The 22,800-nt window shown below is 36.7% G+C and overlaps 1 protein-coding gene across 1 annotated transcript; it reads left to right on the plus strand.

Moving 5' to 3' along the window:
* Window positions 1-1,816: 1,816 nt before the first annotated feature.
* KIF14 (kinesin family member 14) lies at window positions 1,817-22,256 on the plus strand. Its single transcript, XM_050307090.1, has 29 exons — window positions 1,817-2,925; window positions 3,300-3,554; window positions 4,496-4,583; window positions 5,908-6,006; window positions 6,633-6,685; window positions 7,009-7,039; window positions 7,391-7,498; window positions 8,626-8,742; window positions 9,365-9,483; window positions 9,795-9,967; window positions 10,316-10,463; window positions 10,567-10,630; window positions 10,829-11,013; window positions 11,755-11,857; window positions 12,077-12,237; window positions 13,048-13,195; window positions 13,844-13,996; window positions 14,587-14,713; window positions 15,299-15,392; window positions 16,356-16,494; window positions 16,865-16,965; window positions 17,632-17,726; window positions 18,455-18,676; window positions 18,820-19,004; window positions 19,578-19,736; window positions 20,303-20,422; window positions 20,754-20,828; window positions 21,460-21,598; window positions 21,733-22,256. The coding sequence occupies exons 1-29, from the start codon at window positions 1,817-1,819 to the stop codon at window positions 22,086-22,088; spliced, it is 4,926 nt and encodes a 1,641-aa protein (XP_050163047.1). The 3' UTR covers window positions 22,089-22,256.
* Window positions 22,257-22,800: the final 544 nt, after the last annotated feature.

Here is a 22,800-nt window from a genome sequence, read left to right on the forward strand (position 1 = left end):
GGGCGGGGGGTTCCCTTCACGTCCCGGCGGGGCTTGCACCTCCGCGGGAGGGCTCTCGGCAGCCGCGGGGCTGTGGGCAGCGCGGGGTTCCGCTGCCGCCGCCTCGCCGTCTGGCTGCGGGCGGGCCCGTGGCACAGCCCCGCGGGCTCAGCCGGAGGGACGGGGGCTGTGCTGAGGGACAGCCGGGCTGCGGGTCCTCCTGCGCCTTCGCCCAGCTCTGGGCGCGGGGGTTTCACCTCTGCCTGGTGGTTGGAATCCTTTAAAAACGAGGAGCGAGCGTACTTCTCGTTCTGAGTTCGGCTCTCCCGAGTGAAAAGAGCTCCTAATGGGGAGTTTCACTCTTCTCCAGAAAAACTTTGTGCGTGTTCACAAGGCACAGCTATGGCAAGAGGAGGGGAGAACTTTCTTGCGGGGCTTGTTAAAGCTGCACGGGCAGGGTGGACTTTTCAGAAAACACTGAAACCATTCATGTCCTACGGCCGTGTTTCTCTACTTACTGGTTGCCAGAGGGAGCCACAAAATTGATATTTTACAGCTCGTGTGAGTTTCCTGTCTCAAACTGGATTGAGCAACAAATACGCTCTCGTTTGAAGTTTTTGATATTTTCCTCGCAGTTTGTGAGCCATGAAAAGTGTGTAGTCATGACATGTTAAAGTGGATGTAATTGCATAAAGTCTGAGAGTACTTTGAAAGTTACAACTCAAGAGTGTAGCATTTAAAGTAAACTTCTACTGGAGCAGTGGTTAGACGGTTTCTTCTCCCTCCCTCGCTCTCATCTTGCTTCCCGTTTTTTCCCCGACCGCGTACAGCTGTTGTTAATGATAGATGCAGTTTTTAAGGATCTAAGTCAGGTGACTTCTTGTAGCAGTGAATTAATTGCAGCTGGCAAGTCCACAGCGGGTAGTGATACCAAACCTGTAACAACCCAATAATCTATGATGCAGATACAAGAGTGAAAACATACTTTCCTATACAGATTGCATATATAGAGCTCTTGAAATATTTATGTGTAGGAAGGATGGGGAACATATTTTACAGTTTTCTTGTGTCCCCTAGGCTAGGTGTCTTTTGTTCTGCTATGGGCCTATGTATTAGAGTGAACTAAAATAATGTCCAAAGGTACTGTTAATAGGCATCTTTATTAACTGTCCTGTTCTGATAGTGGGTTTGATATTACATATCAAAATCCTGAAAAAAAAATCTGCTTTCCATGTTCACAGACTTCTTATTCAAGATTAACTTTTTTGTTCTATTGGAGTCTGTTAGCTGTGAAACACTAAGAGTGTAAATAGCTGGGAGTGAATGGAGGCATGATCTGGAATTTCCTTACTTTGGGGATCATGGTAGATCACTTGGAAGAAATATCCATGGTCATCTTTGTTGCTAAATATACATATAAATAAATAATAATAATGAAAAATAAATAAAAATAGATTGTTCTTTTTACCAACAGGTGCGTCTTTGTGATATTTGGTTTGCTTTCTGAAACAAATCATAGAACTCAATAAATAAAGTCAAATAACCTGTTGTTGTTGGAAGCAGTCATTCAAATATAAACTAATGACTTTTTTGTAAGTACTGGAGGTGAAACAGGTACTAATTTTTATTTATGTTTGGGAGCAGGTACTGCAGTTTATGTAAAGAGCTCCCCATGCACCAAAACATAACTCATACTGGATGTGAGGGGGAAAAAAAAACCTAAAAAAAACTTTTGCTTTGTCTCTCCAGATTCCTTATGAAGCAGCAACTAGAAATAATCCTTTAGGAAAGGTGCTGTGCTTGTTAAAAACCAAGCTTTAACGGGCTGGAAGGCAGCATGCCTATTTACACAGTTCCTGCCAGAAGCCCTGCTGGGACACGATGCACTGTCGCTTTACAGAAGGCTTCCTCGAATGACACCTTTGCCAGCAGGAAAGCATCTGGGCAGCAGCTGAAGGCACAGGTGTTGGGAGAAGAAAAGAATACTCTACTTCCATGTTCTCAGAATAAGACTGAGGAAGTAAATAGGACCTACGTGATTTCAGCTTGTGAAAAAGTGGGTGACGCGTCAACTACTTTTACATCTGAAGGCAGGTTAACCCTTCGGAGGAGAACTGGAGCAAGCAAAAAATTAGTGTCCAGTAGTGAACTGTTGCATACAAACACAACACAGGGCATGGAAGAGCTACAAACGGAGAAAAGGCTTACCCTGCGCAGGCGTGTGAGGACTGGCTCCGCTGGGAAGAGTAATAGCAATCAGAATATTGTGCCTAGAAAAGAAAACTTACCAGCTGATGCACAAAGAAATGACAAGATTACACTTCCACAGAATATTAATGATACTGATGTTGTTAAACCAAGCTTGAAGTTAGCTGAGAGTCAATCCAGTACCAAATTGCAGTGTAACCTCAACAGCAAGGGTTCCTTGGGCTTTGTTGATGGTGTCTGTAAAAATGTTGTCTCCACGTGTTTAAAAGAGAAGACAGGCACTGCTGATACAAAATTTCAAAATGAAGTTCCTAAATCGGAACAATTAGTTACCTCAAAATGTATTAATAGTCTATCAGGAGATCTGAATGAAAAAGGCAATATAAATAAGGTAGCTGGAAAGCAAAGGGTACAGCACATAATGATAAAACATAACAGCTTAGAAAGACCGAGGACACCAGCAAAAGGTTTAACAGAAGGGTTGAAGCTTACACCAAAGAACAGCACCTCTCAAGATCAACTGTCTCTCAAATTGGCCTCAAATGAGCGAACACCTCATCTTCAAACTTTAGCCAAAAAGACCCCTAGTGTCTCCAGCTCTCTTCCTGGGAGGAGAAGTTCAGAAACAGAAGTGAACACAGAAGCTTTAGCTGAGAGCAGCGGAACTGAGGGAGATGTTTTCAAAGTGAAAAACAGCAAAGTGATTGTGGCTGTGCGGGTACGGCCCTTCAGTAACAGGTTTGTATCCTGGACTTATTTCTGCTGCTCGTAGTGTATGTGGAGTTCTGCTTTGTACTTGTTGGATTGTTTTATCTTTACCCAATAAGGATATAATATATATGCTTTCAAATTAGCTGATACTCCATGAAACACCAAGATGAAGATTTTATTAAGAAACTGAATTGACTTTATAGGTATTTGGGTCTATTTTTTACATATTCATTAACAGTGTTTTGATCTTTAATACTTTATATGTTGATCAAACAGATATTTTTCACAATGATCACCAATATTTTTATTTTTCTTTTTGTTTTGATTGAAATTATTAACTTAAAGCATGTAGCTTATACTTATTATGGTTTTTGGTTTTTTTTCCCTCCCTTTCCATGAAGAGAGAAAACTGAAAACTCACCCCCTGTAATCTCCATGAGTGGTTCAGAGACGACTGTACAAAATCCATCCACAAACCAAGTTTACAGCTTCAGTTATGACTTCTCCTTCTGGTCTTTTGACAAGTGTCATCCTAATTTTGCAAGCCAAGCAGTTATTTATCAAGCTTTGGCAGTGCCACTCCTTGAAAGAGCTTTTGAGGGATACAACGCTTGTCTTTTTGCTTATGGGCAGACTGGTTCTGGAAAATCATACACGTAAGTTCCTGATAAGAATTGTCAAAATTCTGTAGGAGCCTAATTGTTATGCAATGTAAAGTCGTGAAAAAAGATTATATGGAACAGATTCCAGTGTTACAGAATTTTGTCAAAATGCTTTTGTGTATTTTAAAACAAAAATATTTGAACAAATATCTATAGTAATTAAGCCAAAGTTAGCTTTAGAATATTTTTATGTATCTGACACTGACTTCTTATTACCTCTAGTGGAAAATAAACACACCTCTTTCAAGAGATTTTAGTGAAGGGAAACCTTCATTAATGCTGAGAGTTTCTCAGACTCTCCCAGTGTTGCTGTTGTTCACCACTGTTGGTTGTATTGTGCTTGAAGTGACATAGAGAAGTATAGCATGTTGTTTGGGGAAGACGTTTAAGAGATCACTCTAATTATGGTCCTGATGCTTGAAAACTTTGAAAAATAGATCCCTATGTCTTTGCATGAAACCCCAGACAAGAGACATTTGTTCGTATATACCTTATTTATATTTTTCAATAGAATGCCTGGTGAACTGTTTGGTTTCTAAACATGAATCTATTGAAATTAATTCTGAGTTTTGTAATTTCCATGAGGCCATATAAACTTTTAATATTGGTAGCTGAGGACCAAAAGTATTTCTCTTCAATTTGCAATAGATACAGAATTTAGAAGTAGAGTTTTCCTTTTCAAGTGTGAACTCAGTTGTTATGTACATTAGTTTTTTTAACCTTGGCCATTTTTCAATGGATTAAATAGAAAATACCCCCAGACAGCATCTTGTCCAACTCCCTGCTTAAAAAAGCATCAACTCAGATCAGATTTATTTCTGTTGCTCATTACTTCTATAACACAAAAGCATATGGCATGTCAGCTGTAGAGATGCACAGCTAAAGTCTCTACAGAGAGTTACAAAGCTAAACTAGCAGGTTTTTTGTAACCACAGGATGATGGGATTTGATGAAGACCGAGGAATAATTCCAAGACTTTGTGAAGATCTTTTCAACCAAATAGCACAGATGGACAAGGAACAGGTGATGTGCTTATGCTACTGACCTTACATTGGACTATGAGGAAACTGATAACTTAGTGCTAATCTGTTTATTAATGTTCATATTCTTTTGCTACCTCAAATCTTATATCTGCTGGTAGCTCTGACTGACAGGGTTCCCTAAGTAGTCAAAATCAACATTGTTTTACTTCCTTAATGGCAATAATGTGAAAAAATATGGGCATGATATTTTTAATGTATCACTAGACTAGGATTCTTTTCTCTATATTGCATGTCTTACAATATAAGATTTATGTAGGGCAAGATAAATCCCAGTGGGCTCCACACTTGCAGTGGAGGCAGTAGAACAGAACATGAAAGATATGAATGTATTGTTAAACATCATGTATCAAAGCAAAACACACTTCAATAGTATTCCTATTCTAGCTCAGTATTCTTGCTGAAATAAAAAATAACTACTCTCACTTTCTTTGCATTTGCTTTATCTATGTAATTGTTCACGTCTATTAGGAATGACTTGCAGTTCAGTAGACCTTAACATTCAGTTAAGCTTATGCAGGCAAACTTTTCCCTTTTTAACTATTCCAAATTTCTCTATTGCTTTGTTTGAATTCTGGATTTTGAATCCTAATGCCAGTGAACATATAATATTCTGATCCTGCAGTGGATTTGATAGACAATGAGGAATTAAGAAGTAACCAGCAATCTTTGTTGCTGAGTTTGGCTAGAGAGTATAACTTCTGGAAAATGCAGAGCTTTTGTTATTCCTCTGCTTATGCATTGTAAGTGATTCTGTTGCAGCAAGTTGTCTTGAATCTTGTATTTCTGACTTCAGAGTCTTAGAGGTTTTGCTGCAATCTTCCTTGTCTCTTAAAGAAAATTTCATTTTACTTAAAAAACAAAACAAAACAAAAAAACCCCAAAGAACCCAAAAATACAACCTTCATGCCTTTAGAGGAAAGAGATGTGTTTTCATTGAAAGTTTTGGTGTGGTTTTGTTTGATTGTTTGGTTTTGTTTTGCTGTTGTTGTTGAAACCCAACGCTGAAACTTCTGAGGTGGATGTTATAGTACTTCTTTTAAGGCTTGATAGCTTCCATCTGGAAATGGCTGTGCATGGAATTCCAGTAAATTTGTGTTCTTGATATTAGCAAGTAGATGATCTTTAAAGGACCCTTACAACCCAAACTGTTTTATGATATCATTTCTTTTGGAAAATCCTTTCAGTATAAATGCTTATAACATTGAATATCAGGATCTGGCAATCTAAGTTAATTTTTGAAACAAACAATAATGAAAATGTTTTGTGCACCATACTAATACCTCTTTTATTATTAATTTTATTAGATTTTGTATCATCTTGAAATGAGCTTCTTTGAAATATACAACGAGAAAATCCATGATTTGCTTGTCTTTAAAGCTGAAAATGGACAGAAAAAACAGCAAGTAAGTTGCTCACAGAAACAAGTGTATGCATAACCTCCAAGCAGTGGCATCTATTCTGTAAACAGAAATGCACAATTGGCAAATGATCATTGATTTGCTATCTAAGTAACTTAGTTGTGAATAATGGGATTAAAGTAAAAACCAAACAAATAAGAATATCACTATATCACTAAACTAGTTGAGCTAGTTTGTAGTGTTTGTTAGAATAAGAAAAAACATAAATTAAAGAAATTTGTCTTACGTGAGGTGTGTAGGAAGGAATTTATTATATCTGATTTATCAAAAAAGGTATTTTCTGTTCTTTGACATTGAACTCTATACTGGCCACTTGTGTATAAACTCGAGTATTAGTTTATGATAAAGATGATACAGTACATTCAGTTTGCTCTTGAAATAAGTCCTTTAACATAAGCTTGAGACTTAGGTGGACTTGTTATACAGAAGTTAAGACTATAGTGTCTTGTCTAAGGCAGGAGTGAATTTTGTCAGTGATTTTAAGGTAAGCTACTTGGAAACATAAAAGATTTTTGTTGCAGAATGTTTTTTTTTCCTTTTAAGATACTCCTGAGTGCTAGATCTAACTGATGCACTCCTAATACTTTTTATTTTGAAATTACTCTCACCAGCTTCGTGTAAGAGAACATCCAGTGTTAGGACCATATGTGGAAGGCCTGACAGTGTAAGTCTTTACTGTTTGTATTTTAAAAGATGTGTGGTGGAATCCTGAAAGAGTGAAGTAGGGATCTTGAGGCTCTGTGAAAGCTTGTGTACTCACCAGTAAATCCAGCAAGAGCTCAGTGTCATGTAGTTTTAGAGAAACTCATACCTGTGGTGCACTGTCCTAGGGAAATAAGTGTGTGAAAGTCTCAAGGCAACTGAAGCTTTCATTGTGTGTTTGTGTTTTGTTTGTAACTGGGAAAATGCTTCAGAACTCAGACAACAGGGAAAACTATAGAAAGAAAACTGTCTGAACCCAAACTTTTCTTTTTCCCCTCACTTTAGGAATGTTGTTCGTTCTTACTCTGATATTCAGGTAAGAGTTGTTTGGTTATTAAAAGAGAATACAAATATTTCTACTTGCTCCTTTCTTCACTGCTGAAAAATAATTTCCATGGATGGGAAGAAAGTGCAGACTGTCCAGTAGTCTATGATGTTTCAGCTGATTTTGTAAAAGGATAGTGAAGACTAGTCCAATATAATGGAGCTGAGTAGATTCATACAGTTAAGTGACACTTTTCACATGGTGATCTCTTAAGTTTAAGTTTTCATTCTTCCCATGCAGTCATGATTTTTGTTAATAACTTTATTGGCAAACATAAAAAACTTCAATTAACTCTCCCAAGCAGGTTTTGGTTTCACATCCTAAGTTTTTTTTCTCTTACAGAGTTGGCTTGAACTGGGAAATAAGCAGAGAGCAACAGCTGCTACGGTAATGAATGACAAGAGCTCCAGATCTCATTCTGTCTTCACCCTTGTCATGACGCAGACCAAGGTATCACTGGGTTGTTCTTTTTTTTATATCTGCTCAGATGGGGTAGTAAAAAGTTTTGTGTGCTGCCTAGAAAGTTGTGAGAATATACTTGAAGATCTTTGAGAAAAGCACAGGGCATTTTAATGTGGCTTTCTACACAGCAAAAGCTGTTTTCTTTTACGTGCTTTGAGTAAATTCTTATGTCTCTGTGCTACATATATTTATAGCAGCAATATAAATATGGTCTAGACTGACAGATCTAGGAGCAGTTCCAAGCTTCTCAGTGTGAGTTTTGAGATATAACAGGAATCCTAATTGAGGCCAGACCAAATTTCACACTGCTGCCAACACATCTTAGCTTCTGAGAAGTTTAGGCTGTGTGAGGGCCATAGCTGTGCTGTGTTCCTGCAAGTGATGGACTGGGACAACGGTAGGAGATGCAGTTTCTGCTCAGTTTCAGCACAATTTACTGAACAAATGTTTCCTTGCTTCAGGATGCCTCTCTTCCCCCATGTGTCCCTAGGACACAGGGACTACAACTCCTCATCCGATTTACAGATGCTTAAAAGACAAAACCTGACTTAGCGAGTTGAGCCTGAAGACAGAAGTGAAATAGGTAGAGATCCTCAGGAGTCCACAGACTGTCAGTTTTCTCCATGAACAAATAACTTGTTGGTTTGTGGGTTTTGTGTTCTTGTTTGGTTTAATTTTTCATTCCAGTTTCCTGATCTTCTTTCCTCCTTCCCCCTTACCATTCTCGCCACTAGATTGTTGATTTTCTCTATCATAACTGGTCTTGAGCCTTTTCCACTGACTACTTACCTGATCTTGGTTGGTCAGTAATAGCTTACTGATTTCCATGTTTTTTGGATAACTGCAATAGTCAAACTTCAGACCCAAATCCACAGTTTGGTAATCTGTTGTGTTTGCAGATTATGCTTATGCAGTTAATCAACCACAGCCAACTGATTCTATGGTTAATATCTGAACTTCCTCTCCTTCAAGGGATGTACATGAGGATATCCTGTCAAAAATTAAATGGAAGCATCGATTTTTAATGTGTTTACTGTGAACGGCTTGTCAGATTTCTACTTGTCCTCGGGCTTCTTATTTTGGTTTGAATGCCAACATCTCCCTTTTTTTTCCAGGTAGAATTTGTGAATGAAGAGCAGTGTGATCGTAGGCTTACCAGTCACATCAATTTAATTGATCTCGCTGGCAGTGAGTGCTGTGCAAAAGCTCAGACCACTGGAGAGAGGCTGAAGGTAAATCAGGACTGGAAATCTGTGGAAAATGATTGACTCCTAATGATATCCCTAAACTCCAAAGCATGCTCACCTAGTGGGACTCCTGGGCAGGAACTGTAGCTGTGAAGGGTGTGTATAGCCCTTATAAGTATTACATCACGTTTTGCTGGGAGGGTGGGTGGCCTGAAGAAGGTGTTTGCACTGTGCAACGTGGTCCATCTTGCTTAGAACAGCACTTCCCATGCTATGCAGGTCTAATGATCCTGCTGGAGGAGCGAGGGAAAACTGTTGGTGTGACTTTGCAAATAGTGAATCAACTATCACAGAGTTGGGTCTTGCCCCTCTTTGCAGGAATCTAATTAAATCGAGTTTCTAATAAGGGTCTTTATTTCAAACTGCCTTCATAAGTTTGATGGCTCTTAACACCACTTATTTTAAAGGCAGGGTCTTGGTTCTTTCCAAATGAAGATGTTCCAGATTGCTCTTGCATCTTACTGTTTTTTTTTTTTTAATAAGTGGTAACATTTAATGTGGTACAGCTGTACCATACATTGAACAAGCATAATTAATCAACAGTAGAGTCAATAACATCACACAAGAAGATGCAACTGTATTATACTTTTATTTCTGCTTTGTGTAGGAAGGTGTGAGTATCAATAAATCGCTGTTAACCCTTGGAAGGGTTATTTCTGCGCTCTCTAAACAATTTCAAAATGGAAAGAAAACTTTCATTCCTTACCGGGAATCTGTCCTTACTTGGTATGTACACTTCAGAATTTTTTTTTATATAGAAGTAGAGGCTTTCTGAGATTGTGGTTTTCTTTATCTGTTCATGAGGCATCACTTTCCTCTCTCTCTCAAATGACCTATGGAAGGAAGAAATTAGCCTGTTGCATCAGGTAAAGAACAAACAGGACCTCGGTTTGTATTTTAAGTAGCTAACAGTTCCCTCTCAAATAAGTAGCAAGACCCTGAGTATTTTTTATTTAATTTGTTCTGTTTGAGGAGTTGTGAATTTTTCTCTCAACGTGAGGGCCAGGGATTGACTTGTATTCTCCTGTGAAATGAAGGTTGTTGAAGGAAAGTCTTGGTGGGAATTCCCAGACGACGATGATTGCCACGGTGAGTCCAGCTGCCAGCAGCACGGAGGAAACGCTCAGCACCCTTCGCTATGCAAAGCAAGCTTGTTCAATTATCAACGTTGCTAAAGTGAATGAAGATGTAAATGTGAAGTTAATCAGAGGTGAGATTGACATCTGCAGTCTTTGAGGGTTTTTCACTTGCACATGTGTTTAACTTATTGCTTCATAAGAGTTTTTTCTACTGATAATCTGTTGTGTTGACTGACTGCTTGTCAACTAGGCTAATACAACCTGGGATTGTCTTCCTTTCAATATCATTGTTCTTTGTGAGCTTTTTTTCCCCGAAGTTTAAGTGATATCTTAGGTTACACCTGAGAACCTGGAATAGGGAAATGTGTTTTGTTTTTTCAGTTGAATAACAGGATGAATTTTCTAGTATTGTACTGAAGTTTCTATACCCTCTTTTGTCTTTGTTTCTTATGGGCACTGTGTCTGTTTGTCTGATGTAGAATTGAAAGCTGAAATTGAAAGGATGAAGGCAGCTCAGAAAAGTGCTCTGAACACTGATCGTGAAAAATACAGGCGTTATTTGCAGGAAATAACATCTTTGAGGGTAGAGCTGCACCAGCAGGAGAGGAACATGGCAGAAATGCAAAGGTCAGGCAGTCATGAATGTCTTAATTGAAAATAGAAATAGTAAGACTTATATGCCGTCATTTTTCTCCTAATATGTTGCGTTATTTTCTCTTAATATGTTAAGGGCCTGGAAAGAAAAATTTGAACAAGCAGAAAAAAGGAAATTGGAAGATATAGAGGAATTGCAGGTACATTTTTCTTTCTATAGGAGATAATACAGAAATATAACATTGGCAAACCTTGCAGAATAATGGGAGTAGCTGTAAGGTTTGGTTTCCCTAATACTATTCTTTTAACAGATTGCTGTGACTATAGGAATATTTAAAGTAGATATTTGAATGCACAAAGTAAATTATATTTTTATGCAGAGCTCTCTTTTTATCTAGAAAGCTGGAATTGCATTCAAAATGGACAATCATTTACCAAACCTTGTCAATCTCAGTGAAGATCCTCAGCTTTCTGAGGTGCTGTTGTATATGATCAAAGAAGGAGAAACTACAGTTGGAAGGTGTAAACCAAATTCAAAACATGATATCCAGCTTTCTGGAGTGCTGATTGCTGATGACCATTGGTATGTAGTGTTATTTTTATGCTTAATGTTTCTTCTCACTCCTCCCTTTCTTTTGGAGTCACTCTTTCTTCTGGCAGTAACAAAACATGGTTTTCTAGCCAAGAAAATAACATTTAGGGATATTTTTTTTTTACTGGTTAATGATTAAGGCATCTTCCTTCTGTTCCCTCTAAGAAATCTGTTGACTGGGGTAGTTTAATTTCTTTGTTCATCTCATTCATGTAGCAAAATCTTCTGCAGTGTTTCTGCATGAATGAGACCTGATCAAATCATGTTCTGTGGTAGATAACTCTGTTACATTTAGTTCACTAGAAAAATGAAATGTCTTGACAGTTCTTAGTTCAATAAAAATAGAGATCAGTTTGGCCATACTGCAGAAATACTGTTTCAAGTGCATTCTGTGCAATTGATCCCAGACAAAAGGCTGTAAGACACTTAACTAATCACTTACTAAACCCATGAAAGATGCAGATATGTTGGGAAATTAAGTGTTATGAAAGGAATGCTCAGGGTATTCTAGTAATTTTTTAGCAGTGGATTCTTAGATTTAAATATAGGTTCCTTCCAAAGTATAGGTTGTCATTTCTTAATTATGTGTGTTATGACTAAGTAGTATGAAGACAATACACATTTGGAAAGGCAATAACAGAACACAATCTAAAGCATGAATTTTAGTCTAGTAAGAAATATCACTTGCAATTATTATGAGCTACTGATACTGTAAATGTTTCTTGTTTTCAGCGTTATAAAAAATGCTGTCGGCCAAGTAAGTATTATTCCACTGAGAGAAGCAAAGACATATGTAAATGGGAAATGCATTTTGGAGCCAACAGTTCTGCATCACGTAAGTGATTGATTTGATAATAGTAATATGTGCATGTGTGGATTTCTTTGCTTTGTTAAAAATTTCAGCTTCAGACTGCAGCCTCCTTAGAAGGCTCTGTAACTGTAAATGTTTATCTCTTCATCTTTGATTTCTAGCCCTGCCTGCTGTAGTTTAAGCACTGAAAAATTTTGCTTATAAATTTATATTTTTAGAAGAATTCTTTTTTTTTCCCAATAGGGTGATCGAGTGATCCTTGGGGGAGACCATTATTTCAGGTTTAATCATCCAGCAGAGGTTCAGAAAGTTAAAACACCTTCTTGTGGGACCACGTGCTTGCATGATGGTCCAAAAGATTTTGAATTTGCGAAGAACGAGCTGCTTATTGCACAGAGAACACAGTAAGCATTAGTTCTTCTTGTTCTTTAGATAAATTTAATAGTTAATTCAACCATGCAGTTAGTTTAAGAAATAATTAATAACCTTCAGTTATTTCACAATAAGGGAAAACAACAACACTATTTGTAATTTGTAATGGAAATGGAAGTCCCAGACATAGCTGAAATGAGAGTGAACCTCTAAGAGTGAATCAGCACAAGCCAGTTCAGTTATCAGGAATGTAGACCATGATTAGAGAAACACTGAGCTCCAGGCTCCTCAAAGCAGTCTGTCTCTTTGGTTGTGTTTCTCTCCAAGCATATGATGAGTCTGAAAGTTACTTTTGGTGTTTTGGAGAGATTTAAAGCCTGCAACGTAAATGCCTTAGGAAAATGGGAAGAACCCAAAGTTATAACCTTAGTCTTACCTGATGAGGGAGAATTTGAGAGATGGTGAAGTGTTATTTGTACTTGCTTCATTCCTGGGAGTTATCAGAGTGCCAGACTCACTGACTTAAAATTTACTTGTCCCATCTTAATGTGATTTAGTGGGTTTCCATTACAGTACTTAATTTTGTGAAAGTGATATAATAAAATGAAAATGGAAATCGAGTGGACTTAAAAATTCTGGAATGTCTTTCATATTTACCAGTGTCTACATTTTCCCTATGAAATGTAAAATAGGTGAAGTATGAAAATTTAAAAAAACACCAAACAAAACCCACAACAAAACCAACACCTTAACAAACTCTCATGATAGGAATAAAAAGTTGATAATCTCTATGCAGCCTATAAGAGATGAAAGGCAGTGTTCTAAATGTATGATACTTGTAGTCTGGAATCAGAAATTGAAGAGGCTCGGCTCAAAGCCAAGGAAGAAATGATGCAAAGTGTCCAGATTGCAAAAGAGATGGTTCAACAAGAGCTGACCTCACAAAAAGAAGCTTATGAAAGCAAAATAAAGTCACTGGAAGCAGAGGTGGTAAGTTGCCATTGCATCATTACATCAAACATATCAATGACAAAAACTGTACCTTGTGGTATCTGTTTGGTGCTTGGTTGGGGTTGGTTTGTTTGTGATGTGGGTTTTTTGTCTTGAATATTCTAAGTATCTTAGAGAATGCCTCATTCTTTTTTGAAAAAAAAGTCTTAGTAACACAAGAAGTTGACAACTAAGTATCCCCTTCAGAGTTATCCTAGAGATTGTAGGTATTTTTTTTTGCATACAATTTACAGAATTTAAGTTATTCCATGAGATTTTAAAATTACTATAATATATTACTACAGTATATTGCTTAATATGGCTTTTTTTCTTTCCAGGTTGGCATGCTACTTTGTTAGTTTTTCCAATGCTTTTACAACATACAATAAGTTGGCATAGAATGTACAGCATGGGAAAATAATAATGATGATGTATTTTATGTCTTAAATATTCTACGGGAGACAGTGATGCTTGTAGTGTGGGATATAACCTTTCACTGCTGACATTGGGCTGTGTAGGCTGTAGGGACTGCATGTTTTAAAAGTTTTCATTTTTAAATGAAAATAAACCTTAATATCTATATAAGGCATGGGTCAGAAATGCTGTTGAAGTGATTTGCCTGCCCTCATCTCTCCCTTTTGATATCAGAGAGAAGAATCTCGTAAGAAGCAAATCCAAGAAATGAATAACCAAAAAGCTGCAACTAAAATACAGGAGCTAGAGAAGGCAAAGCAAAACCTAGAGCTAGAACTACAATTCAATAAGAAACGTTTAGAAATGGAGACCTTGGCTACCAAGCAGGTAATTTTTAAAAAAGCAGCTTTTTAGGCAATAAACTGGTTTGTCTGGGGGGGCTTTATTTTGTTGTTGTGTTTTTAAAAACCAATTATTGTAAAGGAAATGCTTTGAAGTATTTTTCTTCTACATGGTTTTATGTAGAAGAACTGAGTATGATGTTGTATTAATGTTAGGGATTAACTAATGCTGACCTTATTCCTTATATAACGTGGATGGTTTTGTTCCTTACCAAACTCTAGAGACTGTTGCCTGTGGCAAAAGTTATTTCTCTAGACATTAATGTAACTAATGACTGGTTCTTGACTGGTGTTGATATATATCTGACTGCTGCAACAAATATGACTTGATTTTTTTAAAAGCTGTTTCTTTTTTAAGTTCCAGTATTTTTTAAGCTTTGCAATATTGGAGCAAATGCAGGAAAACATCAGTTTGAAAATGAAGGATTTCCTATGAATATAGCAGATGTTCAGTATCAATTTCATTGTGAGAGTCTTTAAAATGTCAGGAACATAAAATTTAGCTTCAATAAACAGCATTAAGAGTTTTAAATTCTTTTTTTTTTTTCTTTTTAATCACTGCCTGGTTTTCCCCAGGCTCTAGAAGACCATACTATTCGTCATGCAAAGATACTGGAAGCTCTGGAAGCTGAGAAGCAGAAGATTGCTGAAGAAATACACACTCTCCAGAAGAACCGTGGGAGTGGGAACAGAACAATGACAAGTGTGTATACACGTGTTGCAAAGACAATGCTGACTTCTCTTTTGCTCAGTGGGCTTGGGCCATGGATACAGATACAGGAGCTCTTTCTGTTCCCCTAACACTGCCCTGAACAACAAGAGCCTTCTGGTTGTTACAAGCCTTTCTATTCCTAAGCTGTGTCTATCTGACTGTGTTAAAAGCTCAGTTTTAATTGGACTCAGGGTGGTTAGGTAGATACACATGTAGTCTGCATTTATCCCAGCTGCTTAAGAGTCCATCCTCTTCTGTCTGAACTGGTCAAGCATTAACTCCTTGGGGAAACTGAAGTAACAGAATTCATTTTGTCTAGTTTTCTATCACAGTGTCTGGTGTTATGCCTCTGTTTCTGAAATACCCTTTATCTGACCTTTTAAAAGGGTTACCTTACCTGGAAGGGTCATTTTTTCCCAGTCTACTGGGAATTCATGGAAATATTGGCTGAATTATGTTTGTGCTGTGCTTTTGGATTGGTTTCCTTTTTGCCTTTTTTTTTGTTTTAATTAACCCTAAGTTGTTGCATCACGTTGTTTGATCCACTTAATCATTATGTTCTATCTTCTTTATTAGTTCCACTGAACTGGAAGTCTCTGAAGCTGTCTGTGATGGTCAAAGAGGCCAATGCCATTAGTAATGCATTGGGGAAGAACACTGTTTTCTGCAGGTGAGTATCTGAGTCAGTTAATTATAAGGGATTGTATATAATATATATATATTTATAACTAAGGAGTGGATTCTGAATGTGCAAGGAGCTGTTGGTTTTACTTTTAACAATCTCACAACATTGAACACGATAAATAAACTTTCCAAAGTAGCTTTAGTTAAGTGTGTGGTTCAGCCTCGTTACTTTGAAGTGGGAATTTCAAATTTGAATTTTAGATCAAAACTTTAAAGGTATGGCTATAGACAAGTAATTTTGGATTAAATGTGCTTTGGAGGTGAATCTTCTGATGCCCATGTCCACATATTGCAGTAGTCCTAAAACACACTGTGTTCCTGTCAGGCAAAACTGAACAGAGGCTGCTGTGCCAGCCACTCAGTTCACAGGCCTGGAACAGGGGTAGCTCAAAGTAAAAACCTCAGTGGATATGGAGCCTTTGGGAGCAGTTGTTTCACTCCACAGATCTCTTGCTATGCCAAGCTACTTGATAGCTGTAGCTGAAGAATGTTCTGGAAGTGGACCTGTATGTTGTTCAGATCTTAGCATGGACAGAGATGTATTAGTGCAGAGGAAACTGTATCATTTAAAACAATTGCTACAGTAAATGTAGGTAAGATAGGACTTGCTAGGAGGTTTATGTTTTACTGGTTTTCCAGTTGTTGTATTTTCCTTCAATAAGAACTCTGTTAGTAGAATTCTATAGCCTATATTTGGCTCTGAATTTCTTGGGAGCCAGGAATTTGTTTGCTGGTATCCACTTCTGCCTCTGAATGCAGGGAGTCCTATTTTCCTTTACATAAAAATGACAGCTCCTCTTAGGTTGGTTTGGTTAGATGCATGATGCCTCAAGAAATTTGTATCATGTTTTTATTCTCTGTATAATAAACAAGTATCTTGTTTATTTTTTGCAATATGAATAATGTGTTTTGTCTTGATATTTGTCTTTTAACTCTCCCACGTTCTTAGGCACGATAAAATTGATGATAAAACGGGAGCAGTGTCTGCTGTGCAGGTGCAGGTTCGTAACATCAAGCTGGGAATAGCAACTTTTTGGAGTCTAGAGAAATTTGAATGCAAACTAGCAGCAATGAAAGAACTGTATGAGGTCAGTAGTAGCTGAAGAATAAACACTAATACTAAGTAAAACTTTGTCAAAGATAAGTTTTTGATAATCCATACAGGAGGAAAACCTTGGGGTTTTTTTTGGGTCTTATGTCATCTTAAATGCCAAGACACATGTATATGCAATTATCCATCATACAGAAAGAGGACAATAGAAATCAATGACTTTATTGAGGTCATTTTTTGTGCTGAGTAAGAAGCAGTAAACATATATATCTGAAAATACACCAAAACATTAAAGCTACTCTTCTTCTGTTAATAGAACACATTGTCTTCATTCTTGTATTGAATACTTTGTCACTTTATTTCTGTTTAACTCTACTCCTCCCCTCTGTTTTCTTTATTTTTTTCAGAGTAATGATAGAAATAAAGCTGCCGATGTGTTTTATGATCCTGCTGATGAGTGGGAACCTGACCTTTCAGACACATCAGTTTCTTCTCTTTCCAGAAGAAGGTAATACTAATTTATAACTCCTCTTCTACACTTAAAGCAAAAAATGTTGTAATTATCTGAATATGTTTTTGTGTCACTAACATAATGATTTATTAATTCTTCTTTTACCTTATTATAATGTCAGTTATATCCATAAATTTTGATTTACTTTGTGAGGAGGAGCGAAAAGTTGAAACTAAATATGTTACCTTATCATGCCACTTATGAAATGTGTGTTAATTAATATACAACATGTTGCTGATAAAAATTATGTGCCCAGGAAGCAGTTTGGTAGATGTCACAGCAGTGATTCTGAGGTCAGGTCTAGAATACATGCAGCATATGCCTGATCAGTGCTAGAGGGTTTTGTGTATGACCATTGACAATTAGTTCTGGATTATAGTAATCCAGTAGTAGGACATTAGATTAAAAACGGGTATATGGAATGAAGATCCCTCTGTACTAGCAAGAGCCTGAACAAAGTAAGTAGGATCCATTCTATGGGCTGTATTGACTTGCTTTCACTCTGGTTTAGGTTCTGTGTTCAAAAGTTCCATTAATTAAAAGTAGATATTTATGTTGTTTGCCTGATGTCTGTCAATATTCATTGAACTTCAGTGGCTACGAGGAGAGAGATTCTTTTCTTTTGACATTTTTTCATGCTTTTATTTTATCATCCTTTCTTAGAAGTAGAAGTTTCATGAAGAACAAGAGAATTTCTGGATGTTTGTCTGAGATAAAATTGCAACCCATTCAGAATATACAGACTTCCTATATATCAGGTACTTGCTATATGGCAGAACACTTTTCTTTTCATACTGAGAATTTGAACCTCATACATGCAGAAAACATGTGCATTTGTAATAGTTTTTTAAAAAAGCAGCATGGGTTGGAAAGCAAAATTAAAAATGTCCTGTTTGTGATATCTTCAAGTTTGTAATGTTAGGCTGTTAACAGTAGGGGTTTTGTATTTTTGATTACACTTTCTTAGGGCAAAAACTTCCTGACCAGCACTTTATGAACATTATTTAAGAAACTTGCCTAAAACATTACTCCATGTAACTACATGGGTTAACTGGAGAAAAAGCTTGAATCCTGATCCAATAACTTGGAAACTTTGTTTTCTTTAGTTGTTGCTCTTTATTCAACTACTGAGGTTTCCCCAAGCTTTTTATAAGGTTTTACAAACTTGTTTTCTGAAATACAAGATGCTCCAAATATTTTTATGCATTCAGTTATTTTAGATTGGCTGGGGTTTACTATCTCCTGTTTCTCAGTAAGTTAGATTGTTGAAACAGATGGATTCATGTTAAAGAATGTCACTGTTGAATTTTTCTTCATACTAACTGAATCTAGAAAGTATTTAGGATACTGTATATGCATTTTTTCCTGACTTACAATCTTGAGTAGATGAATGCTAACATTAAATAGTCATTACTGTTTAGACACACTGGCTGCTCATTCCTGTGAGGAGTTTCTTGCATGTATGTTTTGCTTTTACATCATACAGGTTCACAGAGCAAGTCCAGCATATGCCCAAACTTTTCTGAATCGTTTCTTCCTGGAATATGCAAGGAATCTATAAGTTCAGCTTTAGATTTACTGGAACAGAATCATGAAGCAGGAAAAAGCATAGCAGACAATCTCCTAAGTAACTTGTTTATAATTTTTTCTGGAGTGTCTGCCATTTCAAAAGCCTATGAACAGCAAGATGAAGAATGTCAAGAAAACTGTAAGTCTCATTTTCACAAGAGTTTAAACATTACTAATGACTTCCAGATTCAAAAGCATTTGTGTGTTTGTATCTCACAAGAATTAATATTCCTCCATTAATTTGCCAAGGAGATAGATCTGATCAATATCCTTCTCTTGTAGTTTTCAATCTTGATCCTGCTGCTCAGTCCTACAGCATCAGAATTATCTCTGCTTTTGACCAGATTGTGGTTCTAAGCAAACTCTGGCTTAACAATATCCAAAAGTGTCCTGGATCTATAAAGGTTGATGAAGAAATGAAACGGGAAATCAAGAACTTGGGAGGTTATTTACAGTTACTGTTGCAGGTAAAGCATATTAAAGAATTCCTCTGTGTACAGAGAACTTCTATGCATTAAAGCAGTATTTACTACAGACTTGATAAAAACACCTAAATGTCCAATGCATGCAGTGACAAATGGACACACCTGAGGAAGATTAATGGCCAAGGGTGTGGGGTTTTTTTCTGGCTAAACTGATACTTCCATGTGCTGGTTGAGAATAATGCAGACCTTCCTGTGCCCAGGACAATAGCATTAGTTCTTACTCATGAAAGGGTAAAAGAAAATATGCAGAAGCAAGAGCAAGTGCTGGTTTAGACTGTGAAGTGCTGCTGTTTATAAATGTATAAACCAGTGGCCAGTATTACCCTTTTCATGCTACAACCTTGGGAAGATTTTATTTCTTTTCTTAACTGTGTTTTTTTCTCTGTGGTTGCAAGGCACAGTCTTTTAGCTCTGATAAATAAGTCATTGTGATTAGGAAGATGTAAAGCTAAAAATTCCTTAAACTATTGTGTGCTATGAACTCTTGCATTATAGAAACTGTGTGACCACAGGTGCTTTCTAGGCTTCAGTGGATGATGTGCCTTTGTTTCTCAGGGGTGTTCTTCAGATATATCCTCGATGGTAACAGAAGCCTGGAGCAAAGTGAACCAAACAGTAAAACAAACAATGAAATACATAGGACACTTGGCAGTAGTCACAACAGCTGATATTTCATTTCCTGAAGAGAACAATATTCCCGTGTCTAATCTACAGGTAAAAAAAAAATGTTTATTAGAAATAGTAATTGTGAATAGTTATTTTAATGTTGCTTCCCACTTATTATCAGTAACTGTGCTCAGAAGCAAATTGTTACATATAACAACTTCATCAAGTGAATTAAGTACATATAGTACATTCATTTTTTATGGTGAAAATGGATATGTTAATACCCTTGATATTTTTTCCCCTTAAAAACTGCACTTTAAATCTGTGCAACTTACACCTATAAAGAGAAAGAAATACTGTGCTCTTAGGATTGTATCTGCACTGAAATTATACAAATCTACCTGTTTCACTGAAATTCAATACTTATATTTCAGTAATCTGTGTTTAAGTACCATATTGAATTTTCAGAAGTCTGAACAAAGTTAGGAGAAGGAGGTTAAAGTGCTGAATAGCAGTGGTCCAAGAATGACATGTGATTGAATAGACCTGCACTGAACAATTTGCTGAAACCAAAATTGTTTCTAGCCCACTACAGAAAATCTGCTTTAATTTAAATTTTTAAGACCAAATCAGTTTCTTTAATCATTGCATTTTGAAACTTTTTATTTTAAAAGGAATTTGTACTTGCCATTTATGATGGAGTAGGCTCGGGACTGGAGTTCCTCATTGATACTGTACAGGAGAGAGCAAGAACAGTACAGAAAAAACTTGTGAAACAACGTCCACAAAATGAGGTGAGATGAAAGTAAGATTAAAAACTACTCTGTCGTGGAGGAACTTGATCATAGTGGGTTTTTCTAAGGTGCAGTCTATTATTTTGTGCTTTCATTTTACTTAGGTGGTAAATCATGAAGTAGATGATATCAGATGATACACATAGGAGAGAGTAGAGGAAGAAGCAGCCTGTTAACATTTGAAAAATTCCATGTTATGTTGTGGAAAACATTATTTCTGCTTTAGAGTATTTTTCTTAATAGTGTAGCAGTATTCACTCTTATCCTTTTAAAACATTAATGTACTCTGACTTCAATCAAGTGTACAACATAATTGAAAGTTTTGTTGTAGATTCAAAATCGGATAAAGGATAACGTTGTGGCATTAGCCAGATTGCTTGAAAATAACATCTCTTACTGCAGAAAGGTAAGAGAAATGCTTTGCAAAATGTGTGTGCTTTGAGTCTGGCATTTAAATTTTAAGGATACATTTATCAAAGAAGAGGAATTGAAATTAACTTCTCTGTGTTTACATTTGCATGATAACACTTCGTGTCTCAGCAGCTTTCGTGTGATTGGAACGCTAAGTTTTCTGGCTACTGCATTTCCACTCAAAACTCTTTGATTTTCATTTTACTTAAAGTATTTCTGGAGGTACTTTTATCTTCATTTTGCTCTCATCATAAGCATAACCACCTCTTGTGTTTTCTTTTAAGTTGAAAGCTTTAAGTTCAGTAATGCCAGTGTGAATTACAGCTTCTGCAATAGTTTATGGCAACAGTTATTGGTATTTTGAATTAAAAACCAGGAGAGATCATTTAATCTATCTTCTAAGTGCCAAGCTTATTATGGATTTTAGTTTCATTTACCTTTTTTTAACCCCATCAACAACCTGTACTCTTTCTGGTGCTATCTTATTTGTGTGACTTCGTGTCAGCTTGATTTTGTGTTTCAGCATTGCCCTGTTGTACATGACTGAATCCATAATAGGCATGTTTACTAGTTAATATACTGTCATGTATTTGTTTTTCTTTTTTAACTGCTATTTAATAATACAGAAAGAAATAGAATCTCAGTTACTGGAGGAAGAATCTTTGTATCGAGAAATAAAGAAAAGCACTAAAATTGCTGCGAAATATTTGGAATTGGAGCAGTGCCTAACTGAAGTCTGTCGAGTTGTTTCTTCCTTGTTACAAGGTATTTATCTGGGTTATCACCTGTCTTGTTGGTAACCTGTGGGCTACAGGAGACCTGTGAGGCAAGAGGGAGGACAACTTGGCCTCACTTCGCAAAATGCTGCATTTGGTTATTCTTGTCTCTGTTTGTCATAGGGTTGTACAGAAACACAAGCCCCCTCAGGAGCTTTGCAGAAAATATTTCTGTCATAGGTGGATATTTTAACAACTATTTCAGTTTGTTTGCCTTGTCTTCTGCAAACAATCCTATCCAGAAGACACCTCGACCTTTTATGAACCTGGATGAGCTGGACTCTCTGGTTGATTCCCTTATTATGAATTTTGAACTTGAACAAGGACAGCCATCACTGCAATCTCAAACTGTTTGTAATGAAACTACTGAGACTCAAGGAGGACAGGTTGAAACAGGTGAAGTTGCTTGGAAGTGGAATGGGACTCCAGAACACACACAAACTCCAGAGCTTTCACCTGGTACGATAGAGTGGGTGTAAAAGGTTATTATCAACAAATGAAAGGAAACTCTTTCCTATTTGTGTGAAGGGAAAGTAACATATACCACAGAAAGCTAAAATTTATTACTAATATTAGTGAGTGAGTGGTGTGAAAGTAAATGACATGTTTGTATGAGGATGGGTACCCTATATTTCACCAAAAAAAAATTCCTTAAGAGGCTGTCAGACTTGAAAGTACAATTCCTTTTGTTTTAATAAATGTTTATTGTTACCTAAGTTTATAAGAAATAATTTAATGCAGTAAGTAAAAAGTCAGTTGGAGCTGATACGAACAGGTAGACTAAAATTCTTGGGGAATAACTTGGAAGCACAGTAAAGGCTTGGTAGGACATTCACATCTCTTCATCATAAGCCATGATTTAGGACTGTGTGGGAGATTGCTTTGAAGGGCATTCATAACACATGTTGTGTTGCATACAGTTAGGTAAGAAGACTGCCTTGCTGACTTGGACACTTGAAAGGTAAATGATGTGGGAACCAATTTTCTACTTTCTTTTTTATTTTAATTGCTGCTTCACTTCTGCTGATCTGGTAGTGTTACTGCAAGTTTAAAGTGTTTTTTATACCTTTTTTACACAGAGCAAAACCTTTGTATTTATTTCTGTAGAGAAAAACTGAGAGATAGTAAAAGTATTTTACAACCCTATTTGATAAATGCTTTTTTAAGTGGTTTTGTAGTTCACTGAAAAAT

Source organism: Myiozetetes cayanensis, unplaced genomic scaffold (genome assembly GCF_022539395.1).
Source record: "Myiozetetes cayanensis isolate MyiCay16 unplaced genomic scaffold, myiCay2020 scf12, whole genome shotgun sequence".
Classification (NCBI taxonomy): Eukaryota; Metazoa; Chordata; class Aves; order Passeriformes; family Tyrannidae; genus Myiozetetes; species Myiozetetes cayanensis.